This window comes from Poecilia mexicana, unplaced genomic scaffold, assembly GCF_051168715.1.
Source record: "Poecilia mexicana isolate PSO_F unplaced genomic scaffold, ASM5116871v1 scaffold_16, whole genome shotgun sequence".
NCBI classification, from domain to species: domain Eukaryota; kingdom Metazoa; phylum Chordata; class Actinopteri; order Cyprinodontiformes; family Poeciliidae; genus Poecilia; species Poecilia mexicana.
In genome coordinates this window covers 19,378,538-19,398,377 of record NW_028263385.1, presented here as the reverse complement: position 1 = coordinate 19,398,377, position 19,840 = coordinate 19,378,538, and the positions used below count along the sequence as shown (strand labels likewise).

The following is a 19,840-nucleotide window of genomic DNA, read 5'->3' as shown; positions in this document are numbered from 1 at the left end:
ATATGACCGAAATTAAATCTTTAAAGAATTGAACGTTTTCCAGACAAAGATTGTTTCTGTCCTGTTGAGTCTAGTGATTCTTGTGCTTATAAAGCAAAAGTTTAGACCTTGAAGTCAGAAATTGTTACAGTTTACAATCAAACTTTCCCCACGTCATAAGTGGATTATAAGCGGATTATAATGTAGCTATTTTGTACTTTTTCCATGAACAAATTTTAGATGGAGGAAAAAAATAAATGTAGCACAAGCACTAAATAAAATCTGTAACAATGTGGTCTTTGAATTAGAAGGTTATCATGTAAAATCAGTTCATTGTATCCTAATGAATCACTTCCTGAAAGTCAGCACAGTGTACCCAGCATCAGGGGTGGAGTAATTAAATATAGTAACGCTTGACATCAGATCAAATCTTTGGAAATTTTATATTTTTAATCAGTTCCATAACATTACCAATGCATAAAAATGTGGTAAGAAAAATTTGCTGACATCATGGCAGTACTCAGATAAATGTTAAAATGCAATAAGAAATATATAATTTCACTGCTTTTCCTTTAAACATGTTTGCTAATGTAGCTAATGCTTTTCCTTGTATTGTTTGCTAATGTAAAGAAATCTGCAAACAAGCGATGTTACATGAGAACCAGTTTTCTTTTTTGTTTTATCCATCCATCCATCCATCCATCCATCCATTTTCTTATTCCCTTGTCCCTAGTGGTGTTGGGAGGGGTGCTGGTGCCCATCTCCAGTCAATGTTTCAGGCAAGAGGCGGTTCTGTCGGTTATGTTCGGTTCGGTAAGTTTGGCTTTTGTTCTTGCCGTGTTAATTGAATTACGTTCTTGTTTGTGAGCGCTTGTTTTGCATTGGTCTACGGTGGCCGACAGGTGCAAATGCGCAGCAAAAGAGAAAACATGCAAACAAAAGAAAAGACACCCCCCCGAATCAAATGCAGCAAACAAAAAAGAAAACACCCCCGAATTAGAAAACACCCCCGAATCAAATGCAGCAAACAAAAAAGAAAACACCCCCGAATTAGAAAACACCCCCGAATTAAATGCAGCAAACAAAAAAGAAAACACCCCCGAATTAGAAAACACCCCCGAATTAGAAAACACCCCCGAATTAAATGCAGCAAACAAAAAAGAAAACACCCCCGAATTAGAAAACACCCCCGAATTAAATGCAGCAAACAAAAAAGAAAACACTCCCGAATTAGAAAACACCCCCGAATTAAATGCAGCAAACAAAAAAGAAAACACCCCCGAATTAGAAAACACCCCCGAATGAAATGCAGCAAACAAAAAAGAAGACACCCCCGAATGAAATGCAGCAAACAAAAAGTGTTGAAAACGGAAGTGCTCCAGACCACTATGGGGAGTCTAACAAAAAATAGCTGTGTCCGAATTCAGGCTCTGCATCCTTTCAAGGGCCCTGAGAAACTGATCCTTCGAAGCATAGACATAATAAAAGAGTACACCCTCCCCCCCACGATTGGCTGCTCCGGCGCAAATACACTTTGCTTTGCTCAACCAAAACAGCAGAAGATGCCTTCAGCACTGCGGAATATTGTTGATCGGATCGACGGACTACTGACGTGAGGGCTCGACAGACTTTTCGCAAGTAAGATGGACATATTACTGTGTATTTTTGTGATTAGAATATTACTATACTGTATTTATGTCCACTGGCGAAATACCAGCTAATGCTAGCTATAGTGCTTGGTGTTCAGCCCCCGCTCTGACAGCTAACCGAGATTCCGTAAATCTTAAAATGTTTCAGTCATTCTCCAACATTTAGATTATCTGATACAAGAGCCTACTATAGAAATGAAACAATATTATAAAAATCATAACATTCACCAGCAAAGTTTACACAGATGACAATGGCTATTATTTAATTATTTAACTCAGTCAACGTAGGATAACTCGAAAATGTCCCGTTTTTGTTTTGAAGGTTTCCTACGACGTGAGGAAGAAGGGAGAGACAGATTCACTGCACAGCACGGATGAATCTCTTATCGGATTTTGGACCCAATCTCAGCTGCTGAATCACTCTTAAACCAGAACTCGTAGGCTGGAAAACATATATATATATATATATATATATATATATATATATATATATATATATATATATATATATATATATATATGTAACCGGGTTCTGCTTCACTCCACTGTACCAGGCCAGCCCAAGTAACCCCTCGACTCTGCGTTGTGTAGTTTTAAAGAAGACAAGGAGTTTCTGGGTGATCTGCAGTTTATTTCCTGAATGAGAACATATCGGGTTGGAATCAGTGCAACGGCTCAGCTTCAATCAGCACACTCTTGTGCAGCTTTCACAGACTGGCACTGAGTGTAGTAAAAATCATGTTTTAAAGATCATACAATGAAGGATACAATAATAAATGATGTACCTGAATGAGAACATATCGGGTTGGAATCAGTGCAACGGCTCAGCTTCAATCAGCACACTACAACAGAGCGAGCGTTATGTTAGCTTTTTTTAAACTTAGCACATGAAGTGTTTTATAATGAAATGAAAGTGCAAAAATTAGTGCCAGGCACGAATCTAGTAAATATTAATTGCACTCTATTTATCTAAGTTAATAAAAATTATGTTTTATCGATTGCTAACATCTTTCTACTCGGTGTGCTGAAGAATGAAACTCACCTCTTGTGCAGCTTTCACAGACTGGCACTGAGTGCAGGAGCCAGCAGTATATAACCAACCACACAGAGAGGGGGGCGCTATTTCCCCATTGCACTGATACATAAAGCAAGTGGGATTCTACAACCTAAACACTGTTACATTCCCCCCTGCTGAATTCCACTTGCACCCCAAAATAAACAAATATCACAAACAAAAGCAACACCCCCCCCACCCCCAAAAATAAAGTCAGATACACCACAGCAACCAGAAGAGAAAAAGAGAACCAAAACACACTGAACATTCTAGAAAATGTCCAACAGCATATACAGAGCCATTGAGATGTGATGAATCTGCTCAGCAAATTCCAGGCGGTACAGTTACAAAGAAAATCCAGTCAGATGACTATTCTCAAAAGAATCAGTATAAGAAGAAGTTGGCCAGACCCCTTCATCACACATGTGGGAATCATTAAAAAAAAAAAAAAAAAAAAAAATCAAAATATGCCCATTACATATTTCAACCTGTTATAACCATACGCCATCCTGATACAGACAAATGAAAACAAGAGCACCTTGTTTGTTCCGAGACACAGTTTTCTATTACAAATACAATAAAACAAACCCTGTCTTCACTAGAATCAAACCTTTTCTATTTTCTGGTGCATCATCTCTATCAATCTAGAAACAGGCTTAAGTAACCTTCCCACCCTTGATCTATTGTGGTTCCTCACCGTCCTGTCAACAACAGTGCGATCCCCAGAGGGCACAACATTTTCAGGTGAGACATGAACCTTAATCAAAGGTAAACAGTTTGGGTCATGCCCAGTAGTGGTTGCCGCCCCCAAAGCAGAAGAGCATGTAGCTGGATCCATGGACATGACCAGGTCGGAGTGTTGCACATCACTGGTCGAATTCTCTTGTACATCAGAGTCAATAGTGGGAGCGCAGCCAGAGGCCAGTCGATGGTCCACAACAGCGCCTTCTGGTTCAATATCCTCAGTCATCAGGAACTCATTGGGCACTTCAGATGGCAAGTCAGAAACCCAAGCTCTTGTCCTGTACTCAGCAGATGCCACAGACATTCCGCCCACAGTCTCTCCATCGCCATCCGCCATCAGCGAGCCAGATTCAGAAGACAAATCCACTTCTTCCTGCAGCAAAGCATCCTCGAGAGGGAGAAAGTTCACTGGCATTAACAGGTTGCGATGTACAATCTTCACCTGGCCTGTGGAAGTATTCTGCAGCTTAAAGGTGTGACTTGTGTCATTCTTGTCCAAAACTGTATAGACAACATTCTCCCAGCGATCTGCAAGTTTTCTCTTGCCGTGTCCCTTTTTATTGGCTAAAAGAACACGGTCTCCAATCTCCACTGGGGATCCCCGGACCTTCCGGTTGTAGAGATCTGTGTGGCGCTGCAATTGTTTGCTTGCCGTTCTTTGTGCAATGTCCATCGCCTCCTTGAGGTCTTTCCTTAGTGTCTGGACATATCGGTCATAATCTGTGACGTCATGATGGTCAATGACAGAGCCAAATATTATATCAATTGAGAGTCTTGGGACCCTGCCAAACATCAACAGAAATGGAGCAAAACCGGTTGTCTCGTGAACAGTGCAGTTGTATGCAAAAGTGAGGGCTTTCAGTGCATCAGGCCATCTTTGCTTAGCTTTCGGAGGCAAGGCACGAATCATATTGCCCAAGGTGCGGTTCATCCTTTCACAAGAACCATTACCCATTGGGTGATATGGAGTCGTGTGGGACTTCTGGACACCAGCAACACTCAATAGTTCAGAGATTAGTGTACTCTCAAAATTCGCTCCCTGATCAGAGTGTAAACGTGTTGGAAAGCCGTAGACACAGAAATAGTTATGCCACAGTTGGTGCGCCACTGCCTTGGCAGACTGGTTGGGGCATAAAAAGGCATGCGCCATCTTTGTAAAATGGTCTGTGACCACAAGCACATCCACTGATTTGTTTGCAGAGTCTTCAGCTGACCAAAAGTCTATGCAGACCAGTTCCAGGGGCTCTGATGTCCTGATGTTCTCTAAAGGTGCTCTAGCCTCTGGTTCAGGTGACTTGCTAACAATGCATCGCTTGCAGCACCTCACATACTCTGCCACATGTTTAGCCATCCCAGACCAGTGAAATCTTTGCCTGGCCAGATAAAGGGTTCGTTGTTGACCTTGGTGGCCTGCTTCATCATGGACTCCCTTCAGTACAGCAGGACGCAGGGCAGGTGGGACAACATACAGGTAGGTTTTTGCCTTTGTTACAGGATTCTTGGAGACTCGATACAACACACCATTTTTCACAGTCAACTTGTTCCATGCCTTCAGAAGTCTATTTGTATCAGTCACTTCTTTGGCACGCTCTCTCCTTGATGGTCTTCGCCCCCTTTCTACATAGAAGATTGCCCTACACAGTGTATCATCACACCGCTGCTGCCTCACTAGCTCGTCGTGCGAAAAGATTTCAGAATCAGTTTGGTTCGGTGTGAGCAAAGTCTGAGAGAACTGAGGCAGAAGGAGAGCATGTGGCCACACCTTGGACTCATGTTCTGTATGAACCTGGAAGACAGCTCCCACCTCAGAAGATGTCAGCCCTCTGGCCTGTACAACAGCTGTGCACTGAGAAACAATAGGCTGGACATCGCCTGGGGGCTCCTCAGGTGAGTGAACCGTCCATCTGAAAGCCTCCTGCACCCCACCTGTGGCAACTGCCTCTGCCTCAGCCAGCAGATCATTGTATGGCACTCTTATTAAACGATGGGAGGCAGTGGGCTGCACAAAGGGTTCCCTGCTCAGTGCATCAGCAACCACATTTTTAGGACCAGGGATGTACTGTATGTCAAACTGGAAAGGCGCCAGTTTTGCAATCCACCTCTGCTCACATGCATCTAATCTTGGCTTAGACAGTATGTAAGTCAGAGGGTTATTATCGGTCCATACTGTAAACTGATGACCCCTCAGCCAATGATGAAACTTATCGCACACTGCCCACTTCAAAGCAAAGAACTCCAGCCTATGCGCTGGATACTTGGACTGTGCGTGACTAAGTGTCTTACTGGCAAAGGCGATTGGCCTTGATGTCAAAGCCCCAGCCGGAACTTGTGACAACACAGCACCAAGGCCGCTGCTGGAGGCATCAACAGATAGAAGGAAGGGCTCCTCGAAGTTTGGATGGGCCAGGAGCACTCGATCCAACAGAGCCTGCTTCAACTTGAAGAATGCTGTCCTGCAGTCATCCGTCCAATCCTCCTCACGCAGCTTCGCACGGGCCTACCGGCGCCTTCTCCCGGGACCACGTGGGCCTCTCTCTCCAGATGTCAACCGGAACAGAGGTTTTGCAATGGATGAACAGTTCTCAATAAATTGTTGGTAATACATGACCATTCCCAGGAACGAGCGGATCCTCTGCTGGGATGGAACCTTAGAACCATCTTCCATGAGGTCTGCTTCCGTAAGGGATGTAATGGATGCTATTTTGTCAGGATCTGACCTTATTCCATCAGCATTAACAATGTGCCCTAGGAATTTCACAGACTGCCTCAAGAAGTGGCACTTCTTTGGAGCCAACTTAAGATTGTGAGCCTGCAGTCTCTGGAACACCATATGCAAGCGCTGCAGTGCCACTTCTTCAGTGGGGGCAAAAACCAGGACGTCGTCAAGGTAACACAGCACACTGAGGAAGTTCTGATCTCCGAAAATGCCCAACATCATCCTCATAAAGGTCGCAGGACTGTTGCACAGTCCTTGTGGCATACGATTGTATTCGTATAACCCAAACGGTGATGTGAATGCCGTGTACTTGCGGTCCTGGTCATGCACCTCCACATTATAGTAGCCTGAAGTCAGGTCCATTGTAGAAAAAAATCCATTTCCTCCTAAAGCAGCCAGTGCATCTGCTGGATGCGGAAGAGGATGGGCATCTTTGACAGTTCTAGCGTTAAGCCAGCGAAAGTCATTACATATTCTTAAACCACCAGACTTCTTCCAAACTAAGACCAAAGGTGATGCAAATTCACTGCAAGACTTTCGGATTATTTCCCGTTCCTCCATTTCATTCAGAGCTTGTCTTAATTTGTCATAATGAGTTGGTGGCACACGTCGGCATGGCAACCGGAATGGCTTGTCATCTACTACTCGAATCCGATGGAGATAGCCCGTAGCTTTGCCGCAATCTAGCTTGTCTCTTGAGAAAATGGACTCAAACCGAGCTATGAGGTCAACTAGTTTTTCTTTGCTAGCTTGTGACACTTCACATGAGTTGATATCAATGTCAGACAGCCCCAGATGTTGCAGCACTGCATGTAAAGAGCTACTGTCACCCGTTTCTCGCCCTGAAGATGGATGATCAGGCAAGGTGGAAATATCAGTAACTAGACTCTGCTCATCGTTGCACTGTGCTGAGTCAGTAGCTGGGAGCTGTATATTCTGTTGTAAACAGGAGTCAGTGGGGCTGAAGCTCTCCACTGCTGCACAGGTAAACACATCAGCCAGCTTCATGTTTCGTTTTAAAGTCATTGGCTTCTCAAAGGGGTTTAATACTTTTACAGGGAGCCACCCATCACTTTTAAGATGTGCCACAGTTCTCCCAACCATAACTGACCTTGGCCTTGACCTTGCTGCTGTGGGTTCTATCACTACAGCACTGCCCACTTCCTCATTACCTCCTAGCTGCAGCCTGCCCCAGACCAGGTGCTCTGTCAATGGTTCCAAGGTTATGGCTCTCTTTAGCTTGACAGTTCCAATCTTATCACTGACACTCTCTGGAACCACCACTTCTGACATTAAACTCAACACATTGTGATTAGACATGTCTTCTGTATTTAAGATCCTGCTGCATCCCACCCCCAAACCATCTTTTGCCTTCAGGCGATTGACCAAATGTCTCATAAAGTTGCTGCCTATGATAAGGTCCTCCCTTTGTCCTGCAACCACCAGCACAGGCACAACAACTTTGCAGCCATACATTTCCACTGTAATGTCACACACACCAGATGGGATTGTCTTCGAACCTCCACAACCAATAAGTACAACATCAGTGGGTTGCAAGGTGGGGGACTGCAATACTGCATGATCTAAGAGATGGGGCATCAGGTTGGTACTGAGGGTGCAGGCCATGGAGCCACTATCGAGCATTGCTTTAATAGATACTTTGCCACCAAGGGTCACATTTTCATAGAACAGTTCATCATGTTGTTTCAGTCTTTGGGTGTTCTGAAGTACTGGTCGATGGCCAAGCTGTCGTTCCTCATAGACAGTTTGGTACACAGACTCCAAATCATCAAAATCAGTCTCTTGGGGCACAATTTCAGGCCTAACACTTGCCCCCTCCACATGTAGGCCAACTAGTTTCCCAGCTGCTGGGCAGCTGATTCAGGCCCTCTCACTTTGTTAGATATGGCCCTGGGGCACCGAGCCCGTGTGTGATCACCAGCATGGCAGATGAAGCACAACTGATTGGCTCTACAGTGGTAATAGGTAGAGTGTTCAGTGTCACCACAGATTGCACAGGGCATGACTTTGTGTGTTTGGTTTCGATGAGCTCTGACATCATCTTTAGCAGGTGGCTTTGCTTGTCGGGGTTGACCCTCCAGAACTTTCTCCAACAGAGCGATCACATGATCAAGACGATCAGCAGGCGCTGGTGCATTAAGTCCAGTAGATGGTACTGAGGCAGAAGTTGGTGATGGTGTGGTACATTTACTGCCGCATGTCACCTGTGGCACATGAGGACTCACCTCCTGTCGCTGAAAACTTAAAGCACTGGATGCACTCTGCTGAGGGCCACACTTCTGATCTTTGCTATGCTCTAGCAACTTGTCGTGTATATCAGCAGGTGTCCACTGCTGCAACGGCTTGCATTTGAAAATAAGAGACAGTTCTGAGTCTGGGCAGTGACGAATGAACATTGCAGTCAGTTCTTTTGTCAGATACGCGAAGGACTTATTCTGTCTTTTGAGACAGTCCTCTGTCAGTTCCATGACTCTGTTCAGCCGGAGCCAGTAGTCAAAAGGTGTCTCTCCTAAGGCAGGTAATGTTGCATAAAAATCAGCCAGAGGCATGCTTGAACAGGCAGTGTCACTAAAGTGCTGCTTGAGGATCTCAAAAATAGGCTCTGGGCCTTCCTTAAGACATAAGGATGGCTTACTACGTATGCCCACCCTGACAATCTCTCTTGCCCTCCCTGCCAGTTTAACAAGCACTTCATCAGCTTGTTCAGCTACCTGTACTCCTCTTTTCTTCAAATAGGTCATTATCATTTCCTCCCATTCCTGCACACTGCATGTGTCACAACCATCCCCTCTAAAACACACAGGTTCTTTAACATCAGATTTCACAATCACATTCAAAAGTGAAGGTTCTGAGAGCACATTACTGGCAGACCCAAGAACACTGTTTCCCAGTCCACAGCCCAAGCGAGACTCAATACAAGATGCAATGCTTTCTCCAATAGAAACCCCAATTTGCGTCGCTATCTCTGCATACAGGTTCTCCTTAGTAGGTTTGGCGTCTGATTTAGAATGATGGGAATCATCATAGTCACCATCAACAGGTTTTTCATTTAACTCGGCAAAGACGGGCCTAGGTGTGGATGAGACTGGGGCTGCCAGCAAACCTGCCCTACCCCTGCCAAATGACTGCAGTGGGGTAAAACTAACTGTCCCCCTCCCTCTCCCAAAACCAGAAAAGTCTGTCATGATTCAGATCTGCATCGGTCTTTTTTTTTTTTTTTTTTTTTTTATTATATATTTTCAACCAGATGTACAGAATCCCACCTCAGTGTTCCAATAGAAAACCGCAAATAGCGGAAAAGAGGGAAATTCTACGGGGTTTCCCACGGCCCATGTGGCGACTCCAACCGTTGTCCAGGAAATAGACGGCACCGCTTCAGATACAGGATTGCAGAAGCTCGGGTCACGGCACCAATGTAACCGGGTTCTGCTTCACTCCACTGTACCAGGCCAGCCCAAGTAACCCCTCGACTCTGCGTTGTGTAGTTTTAAAGAAGACAAGGAGTTTCTGGGTGATCTGCAGTTTATTTCCTGAATGAGAACATATCGGGTTGGAATCAGTGCAACGGCTCAGCTTCAATCAGCACACTCTTGTGCAGCTTTCACAGACTGGCACTGAGTGTAGTAAAAATCATGTTTTAAAGATCATACAATGAAGGATACAATAATAAATGATGTACCTGAATGAGAACATATCGGGTTGGAATCAGTGCAACGGCTCAGCTTCAATCAGCACACTACAACAGAGCGAGCGTTATGTTAGCTTTTTTTAAACTTAGCACATGAAGTGTTTTATAATGAAATGAAAGTGCAAAAATTAGTGCCAGGCACGAATCTAGTAAATATTAATTGCACTCTATTTATCTAAGTTAATAAAAATTATGTTTTATCGATTGCTAACATCTTTCTACTCGGTGTGCTGAAGAATGAAACTCACCTCTTGTGCAGCTTTCACAGACTGGCACTGAGTGCAGGAGCCAGCAGTATATAACCAACCACACAGAGAGGGGGGCGCTATTTCCCCATTGCACTGATACATAAAGCAAGTGGGATTCTACAACCTAAACACTGTTACATATATATATATATATATATATATATATATATATATATATATGTGTGTGTGTGTGTGTGTGTGTGTGTGTGTGTGTGTGTGTGTGTGTGTGTGTGTGTGCGTGCATAATCATGCATAGCCTAATGTATATTATTCAGTATTATTGATTATTTATTTATGTTTGTATACTTATATAAGTATGTATTGATAAGACGAGAGCGGTCCATTAGGCGTCTGTCCTTTTATTATGTCTATGTGAGAAACGGCCCGATCTACAGAAGACGGATCCTTCGAAGGCCACGAATATGGACGACCAGAAGAGAGAAGCTGTAGCCTCCGGCTAGCTGCCTAGCCTCCATCTCGGCGTTATGTTGCTTAGCAACCGTGACAACGTGAAGCACAGAGCAACGAAGTAAAAAAAACGGACTCAGTTGTTTTTTACTCTTTATTTCTGTATTATTCTTCACCTTTTGTAATAAAGGTTGTTCCATAGTAAAAAGAAAATCTGTCTGATTCTAAAATGTTTAATGTATACAAGGGATATTATTCATTTTCAAATACTCTCCAGATCTCAGGTAGTAAGACATTACAGTTAAATAAACTATGTTTGAAGGCTTAACTTTAATCAGTCAAACCCATTTGCTCAGGAATAAATTAAATACTTTATTAATATCTACATGGAGCGCCCGGCCAGCTGACAGCTTGCGAGTGAAGCTGGCTGTTAATGCAGCGGGAGAAGACATCTCCGAAAACGTCGGAGCAATATTGGAAGTAGGTGATTTATTAATGAACCGAGCAGATATTTCAGATCTATACATCTACATTCTCGCCTAAAAACATTGTAAAAAATAAATTTGTGTAATTTTAAGTGTAATACAGCAAAAATTATTTTGTCGCCATTGCTGCTTTTCTGAACACCCGCTTTAAAGGATGCAGAGCCTGAATTCGGACACAGCTATTTTTTGTTAGACTCCCCATAGTGGTCTGGAGCACTTCCGTTTTCAACACTTTTTGTTTGCTGCATTTCATTCGGGGGTGTTTTCTAATTCGGGGGTGTTTTCTTTTTTGTTTGCTGCATTTAATTCGGGGGTGTTTTCTAATTCGGGGGTGTTTTCTTTTTTGTTTGCTGCATTTAATTCGGGGGTGTTTTCTAATTCGGGGGTGTTTTCTTTTGTGTTTGCTGCATTTAATTCGGGGGTGTTTTCTAATTCGGGGGTGTTTTCTTTTTTGTTTGCTGCATTTGATTCGGGGGTGTTTTCTAATTCGGGGGTGTTTTCTTTTTTGTTTGCTGCATTTAATTCGGGGGTGTTTTCTAATTCGGGGGTGTTTTCTAATTCGGGGGTGTTTTCTAATTCGGGGGTGTTTTCTTTTTTGTTTGCTGCATTTAATTCGGGGGTGTTTTCTAATTCGGGGGTGTTTTCTAATTCGGGGGTGTTTTCTAATTCGGGGGTGTTTTCTTTTTTGTTTGCTGCATTTGATTCGGGGGTGTTTTCTAATTCGGGGGTGTTTTCTTTTTTGTTTGCTGCATTTGATTCGGGGGTGTGTCTTTTCTTTTGTTTGCATGTTTTCTCTTTTGGTGCGCATTTGCACCTGTCGGCCACCGTATTGGTCAACTGCTTGTTAGCGTTCGGCTCTGGGACGCTAATTTCCATGCGTTTAATTTGTGACGGGGGAATCCCGTGACGTAATTATCCATATTTGGACTTGTGCGCTCTTGGGGGATATGCAGGTGGTTTGGATGAAGTGCGGTGCATTTTTGTTGTATTGGAGAGGGATGCTTGTTCCATGGATTAGTTTAGCGATAGGTAAGTGTCAAGTTTTTAATCTAGACTTGTGATGTGTTGAGTAGGTGTCCCCTTGTAGGTTTTTAGCGGCGTTTCCCAACAGGGGTTTCACCGCGTTCTCTGTTAGTGTGGAGGTACGGCGGGTAGAGCTTCCTTCTTCCCCTTTCCCTTCATCGGCTCGGGAGCATTCCGTGGTTTCGAGGAGGTGACGGGCTGCTGGTCGCCTTTCTCGTACCACTGGTTTTCAAATGCATAAGAACTCATCGCCACGCCTCACGAAGACTAGGGTTGAGTTTGTAAGCTTCTTCGCTAGGCAGATAGCGGGGACACGCTGCGGGTGGTCGCTTTTGGAGTTTTTATTGTGCGTGTTTTCTCGCTTATAAACCATGGATCAGGTTGAGGTTTTTAATGGTTAAAGAATGTCTTATAGATGTGCGCTAAGAGCAGTTATAATGATGGCAGAGCATTATGATGATCACTGGAGTGTCCCGTAGGTATGTGATCGGCACGTCTACAAATTTTAAATTTTGTTTGAGGTTTGTGTGCTTGAGCCTTGTAACTCGTCTCCGTCCTTACTGTCGAGTGTCACTAGTTTGTCTGGTGGGCAGCAAACGGACTTGTTTGAGTTTCAAGTTCAGTGGAAGGAAAGAGTGCTTTGAGCCTGATTGTGCCTGTGAAATGACCGTTCTGGTGTAGGAGTTGGCCCACATTTTGTTTGAAACCCATAAGAGTATGGTGCTGGACCATGCTGGGTTTGTTATGCGTGTGGCTCTCTGTGTTTTGTTGGTCATGTGATGAGAACCCTGGGAAAAATTTGTGAAGCAATGATGTGACTGTTTGGTGTTGCGGAGATGTCGGCTCACTTTGGTTGATGCCCTTTTGGTGTTGCTGGCTGTGAGACGGCAGTAACTTTGAGTATGGTGCTGGACCATGCTAAGGGTGATCTGTTGTGGGTGTCACTCTCCGTAATTTGTTGGTCACTTGCTTGGTTACCTGACTTGTGGAGCAGCGTTTTGTGGTAGTGGACCACTTGTTGCTGTGACCTTTTGTGTTAGGTAACATCAGTTCAGATCTGGTTGGATTACTAGTTATTGCTTTTGCGAGTGGTAACTGGGTGAATCCATTTTGATTTGGCTGTGAACCTGTGGTAGGTCACTTGTGTGTCAGGTCTGTGTTCGTAAGTGGGTTCTCTCTTCGTAAGGTACGTTAAATGTGTTGACGCATTAAGGACATGTCCTGTTTTAGCTGCCTACCATTCTTTGCCAGTCTTTTTAACCAGTGACCGGACATGATGGGCACAGCATCTTATGGCTGTGGGACATGAAGGCTGATGTGACGGTGGTCCTCCTGAAAACCAAGATCTTCGGTAATGTATTACCAGCCCCATCATTTTAAATTTGTTTTTTTTAAAGGTTCCCCTTTGGGGCCCTTTTCTTAAGGGTGGGGGTGTTACGGCCCTGGGCCTTGTAGGCTGGGTTGCAGGTGTTGCTTTTGTCTGTCTTTGTGCTCCTCCCCTTTGCAGGTGTCTCTGGTTCATTGATTGGGAGCGCAGAGTACTTGAACCAGGCTGTCTCCGTCTTCTGGGTCGCCTTCAGCGTCCACTCTGCCGATTGACACTGGTGGTGTTTGTTGCCAGGCCTCAGCTCCCCTCCTTTTTGCACATTTGCGTTTGTCTTTGTTTTTGCACTTCAACACTTCCATATACACTCATACAATACATCCAAGCATTTGCATTACACCACTGATACTGGTATCCACAATCCATTGTTGTTTTTGTTAATAAATATTAATTTAAATGCACTTTAACCCCTGCATGGTCTCCCGTTTTGTTATGACCTTGAGCCAGTCGTAACAACATCCATCCATCCATTTTCTTATTCCCTTGTCCCTAGTAGGGTTGGGAGGGGTGCTGGTGCCCATCTCCAGTCAATGTTTCAGGCGAGAGGCGGGGTAACCCTGGACAGGTCGCCAGTCGCAGGGCAGCACAGAGAGGACAAACAACCATGAACACACACACTCACACCTAGGGAGAATTTAGGCAGACCAGTTAACCTGACAGTCATGTTTTTGGACTGTGGGGAAAAAACTGGAGTACCTAGAGAGAACCCATGCATGCACAGGGAGAGCAAACTCCAGGCAGAAAGACTATGGGCCGGGAATCAAACCTGGGATCGAATTCCTGCTAGGTAACAGTGCTACCAACTGCGCCACTGTGCAGCCTTGCAGTTAAAATAATGTGCATTTTTATATAAATATGTCAAATATTTAGAGAATTTTGAAAAGAGTCCTTCAAGGCACAGTTTTTGTCCTTATTCTTTTTTTCAATTTCCAAATAGCACTTGAAAGAATGTGTCTACAGCTAAAGTGCATTTTTATGTCGATAACACAGTACATCAATGTATGACCTGAAGCTCATCCTTAGCACCAGAGCATGCTTTGTTACTCCAGTGCAACAGTAACACAGCATGCAAAGATGAAGATTACCATTTAAAAGTTAGCAATGCATAACTGTGATATGCTATGTTATTCAAAAGCATGAAAAATGCCAAAAATAACGGCATAGTCATTTTAATTTTACTTCCCCTCTTTTCTTTTCGTCAGTGCAGTTGACAAACTACTTAAATATAATGCATCAGATCATTATCTCAATCTTTGAAAGAGGAAAGACTATCATATTCTGTTTAGTAGAGAAAAGTTCATGACTCCATATATAAATTTTATCCACATTTCCTTTGTAAAGGACTCTCCCACTGGTAAAAATATTTAGCTGGCAGCAAAATTTACCCAGTAAATCATTAAATGTAGATTTAAATTGCATAACACTATTACTTCTGTCGCTATTTGTGCACTTCTTCTGTTGATGAAGGTTCTTTGTGGTCTATTTTAAGTGCTAAATAAAAAGTTTAATTTTCACCCCAAATGGGAGGCTGCAGCCATGACAGTCCCCCACTTCACACACTCCAGATAATTGAGACAAAAGTTAAGAGATAAACACACAAATGTTATAATCTTAGCACTTTGATGAAATATTTAATACAAAAGAAAAGGAAAACTTGTAGACTTAGAGTATGACGTACATTTAATAGTCAGTGTATGATCTTACAGTTGATGAAGAGTAAAAGAAAGAAACCAGCAAAACAAGATTATTCCATAGATCCTATTATAAAATCATTAAAGATAAAAAAGACTCCTAACTTTTGTTCTTCTAACAAAAGATTTATGTAAAGTTAAACTCAGAAGATGATATGAATCAAAGCATGCATCAATAAGAATTTCTTGTATCTGAATGTAATTTTTTATTTATTTTTTTTTGTAGTTTTACTAATTCAGGCCTTTTCTGCCAAATCACTGTCATTATGGCAGATAGCTAACAAGATTTTGCTCTAATTTAGTACTCCATTCTTGGATTCCTCTTCCTGGTGAGAAGCACAGAGCCCTTTGCAGTCTTACTGTTGTGGAATCTCACCGTACATTCTAAACCCTTCCTAAAATCGGCTTCTTGAGGGGTGAAGGTGATGGTTGACGTTATTGACCACATCCTTTCATTTTCCTGTTTTGGCATCACTGTAGAGGTTCCTGAGCGGCTCCAGGAAATTTGTGGAGGAGATGTTGGACAGATGTGAGTAACTTTGCAGGTGGCAGTCACTTTATTACTGACTTCTATAGTCATCACGGGACGCTTAGGAAGTCCTGTACAAATCAACAATTTTCACAAAATCACTTGTTAAATAGTGATTTAAGCATGTTTTACTATCTTAAAGTAAATGGTATAGAATTACTGAAAAGGTCTCTAATATACTCACGGAGAACATTGAGGGTCACCTTATTGTTTGAGAAGGAGAAGCTATTAAGTTGTGGAATGTCAATTTTCAAGTAAAATGAACCAGCATCTCTAAATCTGGCGCCATCCAGCTTCCAGGTGCAGTTGCCACTTTCAACGCCTCCTGTCATTCTGGTTCGACTGTGGAACTCGCTCGTTAGTCTCAACTCGGGGACATTCGTTGCGACCAACGTATACCCTCTGTACCAGAATGCCCGAAATATGTTCAATGTTTTATCCGTCTTGGGATGCGAGTATGTACAGGGAATGACCACACATGAACCTTCAAGAATAGAGATACTTGATGGCACATTTATGAGCCAGTCGTTACCCAAGACTTGAAATTCAGCCATTCCTGTAATAAAAGCACAAACACAAGAACACTTTCTTAGCAAGTAGACAGTGATAGAATGATGATATTCCATGAATTGTCATTTTAAGATTAAACTTACCACAAACCATCAGAATTGAGAGCCACAATTTCAGATCCATCATCAGCTGACTAGAAGTCTAAAAACCAACAAAAAGATTGGTATAAAAGTCTTTAGTGAATTCTTAATCTTCAAAGTAATGATCCACTCACCTTTTAGTTTCTTTAACATATGACCGAAATTAAATCTTTAAAGAATTGAATGTTTTCCAGACAAAGATTGTTTCTGTCCTGTTGAGTCTAGTGATTCTTGTGCTTATAAAGCAAAAGTTTAGACCTTGAAGCCAGAAATTGTTACAGTTTACAATCAAACTTTCCCCACGTCATAAGCGGATTATAAGCGGATTATAATGTAGCTATTTTGTACTTTTTCCATGAACAAATTTTAGATGGAGGAAAAAAATAAATGTAGCACAAGCACTAAATAAAATCTGTAACAATGTGGTCTTTGAATTAGAAGGTTATCATGTAAAATCAGTTCATTGTATCCTAATGAATCACTTCCTGAAAGTCAGCACAGTGTAGCCAGCATCAGGTGTGGAGTAATTAAATATAGTAACGCTTGACATCAGATCAAATCTTTGGAAATTTTATATTTTTAATCAGTTCCATAACATTACCAATGCAGAAAAATGTGGTAAGAAAATTTTGCTGACATCAAGGCAGTACTCAGATAAATGTAAAATGCAATAAGAAATATATAATTTCACTGCTTTTCCTTTAAACATGTTTGCTAATGTAGCTAATGCTTTTCCTTGTATTGTTTGCTAATGTAAAGAAATCTGCAAACAAGCGATGTTACATGAGAACCAGTTTTCTTTTTTGTTTTATATATCCATCCATCCATTTTCTTGTTCCCTTGTCCCTAGTAAGGTTGGGAGGGGTGCTGGTGCCCATCTCCAGTCAATGTTTCAGGCGAGAGGCGGGGTCACCCTGGACAGGTCCCCAGTCTGTCGCAGGGCAACACAGAGAGGACAAACAACCATGAACACACACACTCACACCTAGGGAGAATTTAGGCAGACCAATTAACCTGTCCAAAAACAGTCATGTTTTTGGACTGTGGGGAAAAAACTGGAGTACCTTGAGAGAACCCATGCATGCACAGGGAGAACAAACTCCATGCAGAAAGACCCCGGGCCGGGAATCAAACCTGGGACCGACTTCCTGCTAGGTAACAGTGCTACTAACTGCGCCACTGTGCAGCCTTGCAGTTAGAATAATGTGCATTTTTATATAAATATGTCAAATATTTAGAGAATTTTGAAAAGAGTCCTTCAAGGCACAATTTTTGTCCTTATTCTTTTTTTCAATTTCCAAATGGCACTTGAAAGGATGTGTCTACAGCTAAAGTGCATTTTTATGTCGATAACACAGTACATCAATGTATGACCTAAAGCTCATCCTTAGCATGAAGACAACAAATCATAAATCCCAGATGATAACGGTATTTCTGATCTATGGAAGGTCTTATTGATAAAATATCATCCTTTCAATATTTATGTATTGACTGGATGATAGTCTGCTTGTTGATGAGTCAGAGGAAATCTTGAAGGGTTTTAATTTAGCTGCTATTTCTGAAATAGGACCTGTCGTAGATTATCCTTCAGGAAAAGCCTGTAAAGCTTAAAAGCATTTAGACAACATCTTGGAATGTTCTTATTCATAGTGAGATTATATGCACATTTCTTCCTTCTCACGTTATTCTAGATTTTATTTATTACTCTTTACATTTTATGACAAATGTATTTCACACAATGGGTCACTGTGTAGTTTAATCTTTTTTTCTGACACAAATTAACCCTAAAGCAGTCTTTCTCAAACAGTGGTCCCCAGACCGATGGTGGTCCACAAGGTGGCCCCTATTGGTCTGCGAGGTACTGCATGTAAACGTTATTCGTCATGACATCAGCTCAAAGTGCGACTCTACAGATTGTGTTAAAAATAATGATTTAACTGGCTTCAAACAGAGATACTCTAAAGAAAAGCAGCAGATACTGGTGGAAAGAAAACAACTCCAGGAATATTATTAGATCAGAGGACGCCAAGTCAAATCTGCTGAGTGTTGATGTGTCATTCACCACTCTTCTCATTAGGATGAACAAAGAAAACATCAATACATGAGTTAAATAACTAATATTTTAATTTCAGGTTGCATCATATATTAAGATTTATTATCGCAGGGGTAATTTCAGGTTCGGTGGTCCGTGATTGGCCTCTCGATCTGAACTTGAGCGGTGTTCTGTTGTTGGGTTTCCGGCCCCAAGTGGAGGAATTTAAGTATCTCAGGATCTTGTTTACGAATGAGGGAAGAAGGGAGCAGGAGGTCGGCAGGGGGATTGGTGCAGCGTCTGCAACGAAGCACCACAACTGTTCTCTTGTCGTAGTGAAGAGAGAGCAGAGTCAAAAACCGAAGCTCTCAATTTACCGGTCGATCTACATGGAAATGTTGGGGTATGTATTCATCTCTACTTAATTTTATGAATTAGTACATACAATATTTTATGTTGTATTTGTTTTTCAGACTGACTGGGATGATCAAATATATGCCAATGTCTAATAAATAGAGGAAAAGCTGCAGTTTGTCTACCTGGTATAATTAATGGTTAATTATATTTAAAGTAAGTTTGTTCTGTGTAAGCATTTTGATGTGTGCTGCAGATGTTCTGTGCAGACTCCGCTTGCAAATGCAATCTACACCAACAGTGTTAACCAGGTTAAAAAGGAGATTAATTCTAAATATATTTAATTCATTTCCTTTAAATAAAGGAAATGAATTCTAAAAATATTTGGGTTACATTTAACTCTCAACCATTAAAGTACTTCATAAGGTACTTTTGCTTGCAGCTATAACTTTTCCATACAAGTCTTATAAATGCATGCATCAATAATTGCTATTAAGCTGTTGTAAAAATGTACCTCAGTGTATTTTTAATTATTATTTATGTGGCAGGTCTTATCTGGTTACAACATTTAGGCTCTAAAGGCCTAAATCCATCTTGGAATATTCTTGTTCATGGTTTTTATATGCACAATGCTTCCTCCTCATGTAGTTCTAGGTTTTGTTTATTATTTTTTACATTTTATGACAAATTTATTTCACACTATGAATCCCTGTGTAGTTTTTAATCTTTTTTCTGACTGAAGTTAACATTTAGGAGACAATAGCTCTAACAGGATTCTATGCACAAAGCCATGCATAGTAGACTCCTCTTAGAAAATTATACTTTTAAAGTTATACCTTTATTCGGCCAGCAGGGGGAAACCTATGGGCGATATTTAACGTGTTTAAAAGTAAACCTACTCTGACAAAAGAGACTAACTTTAAAGGGATCAAATGGTGATCCTGTAGTTGTTGACCTGCAAGCTTTGTAAGTGCAGATGTGAAAATAAGTCAGATTGTGACTGTTCAATAATAAACGAAGAAAACGTGGTGGTTATTGGGCGTGTACTCTTGGTCTAGTGTGGAAAAACCCACATCTAAGTGCATGTATGTGTGTTCAGAATTAACTCTCAGAAAGGGAAGTTGCTACAAACCTCAGTGAAATTTTTCAAAACATCAACATCTATTACTCAAAAAGAAAACGTAA

General features: G+C 41.9%; 1 protein-coding gene and 2 long non-coding RNA genes across 3 annotated transcripts; all 3 read right to left on the bottom strand.

Moving 5' to 3' along the window:
- Positions 1 to 2,238: 2,238 nt before the first annotated feature.
- On the bottom strand, positions 2,239 to 2,802 carry LOC148155060 (uncharacterized). The gene is made up of 2 exons (XR_015765657.1): positions 2,671 to 2,802; positions 2,239 to 2,470 (listed from the first exon to the last, which is right to left on the bottom strand). It is a non-coding gene; the product is annotated as an uncharacterized LOC148155060 (long non-coding RNA).
- A 6,865-nt stretch (positions 2,803 to 9,667) lies between these two features.
- LOC148155059 (uncharacterized) lies at positions 9,668 to 10,237 on the bottom strand. The gene is made up of 2 exons (XR_015765658.1): positions 10,100 to 10,237; positions 9,668 to 9,899 (listed from the first exon to the last, which is right to left on the bottom strand). It is a non-coding gene; the product is annotated as an uncharacterized LOC148155059 (long non-coding RNA).
- Positions 10,238 to 14,975: 4,738 nt separating this feature from the next.
- LOC106905511 (sialic acid-binding Ig-like lectin 14) lies at positions 14,976 to 16,315 on the bottom strand. Its single transcript, XM_088014085.1, has 3 exons — positions 16,273 to 16,315; positions 15,804 to 16,175; positions 14,976 to 15,690 (listed from the first exon to the last, which is right to left on the bottom strand). The coding sequence occupies exons 1-3, from the start codon at positions 16,313 to 16,315 to the stop codon at positions 15,389 to 15,391; spliced, it is 717 nt and encodes a 238-aa protein (XP_087870211.1). The 3' UTR covers positions 14,976 to 15,388.
- Positions 16,316 to 19,840: the final 3,525 nt, after the last annotated feature.

Excerpts from the sequence above, each read along its gene's own strand:
- LOC106905511 (XM_088014085.1), bottom strand. The coding sequence starts at position 16,315 with ATGATGGATCTGAAATTGTGGCTCTCAATTCTGATGGTTTGTG. Across the intron at positions 16,176-16,272 it reads CTCAATTCTGATGGTTTGTG|GAATGGCTGAATTTCAAGTC; the intron begins GTAAGTTTAATC and ends CTTTTATTACAG. Across the intron at positions 15,691-15,803 it reads GGTGACCCTCAATGTTCTCC|GACTTCCTAAGCGTCCCGTG; the intron begins GTGAGTATATTA and ends TGATTTGTACAG.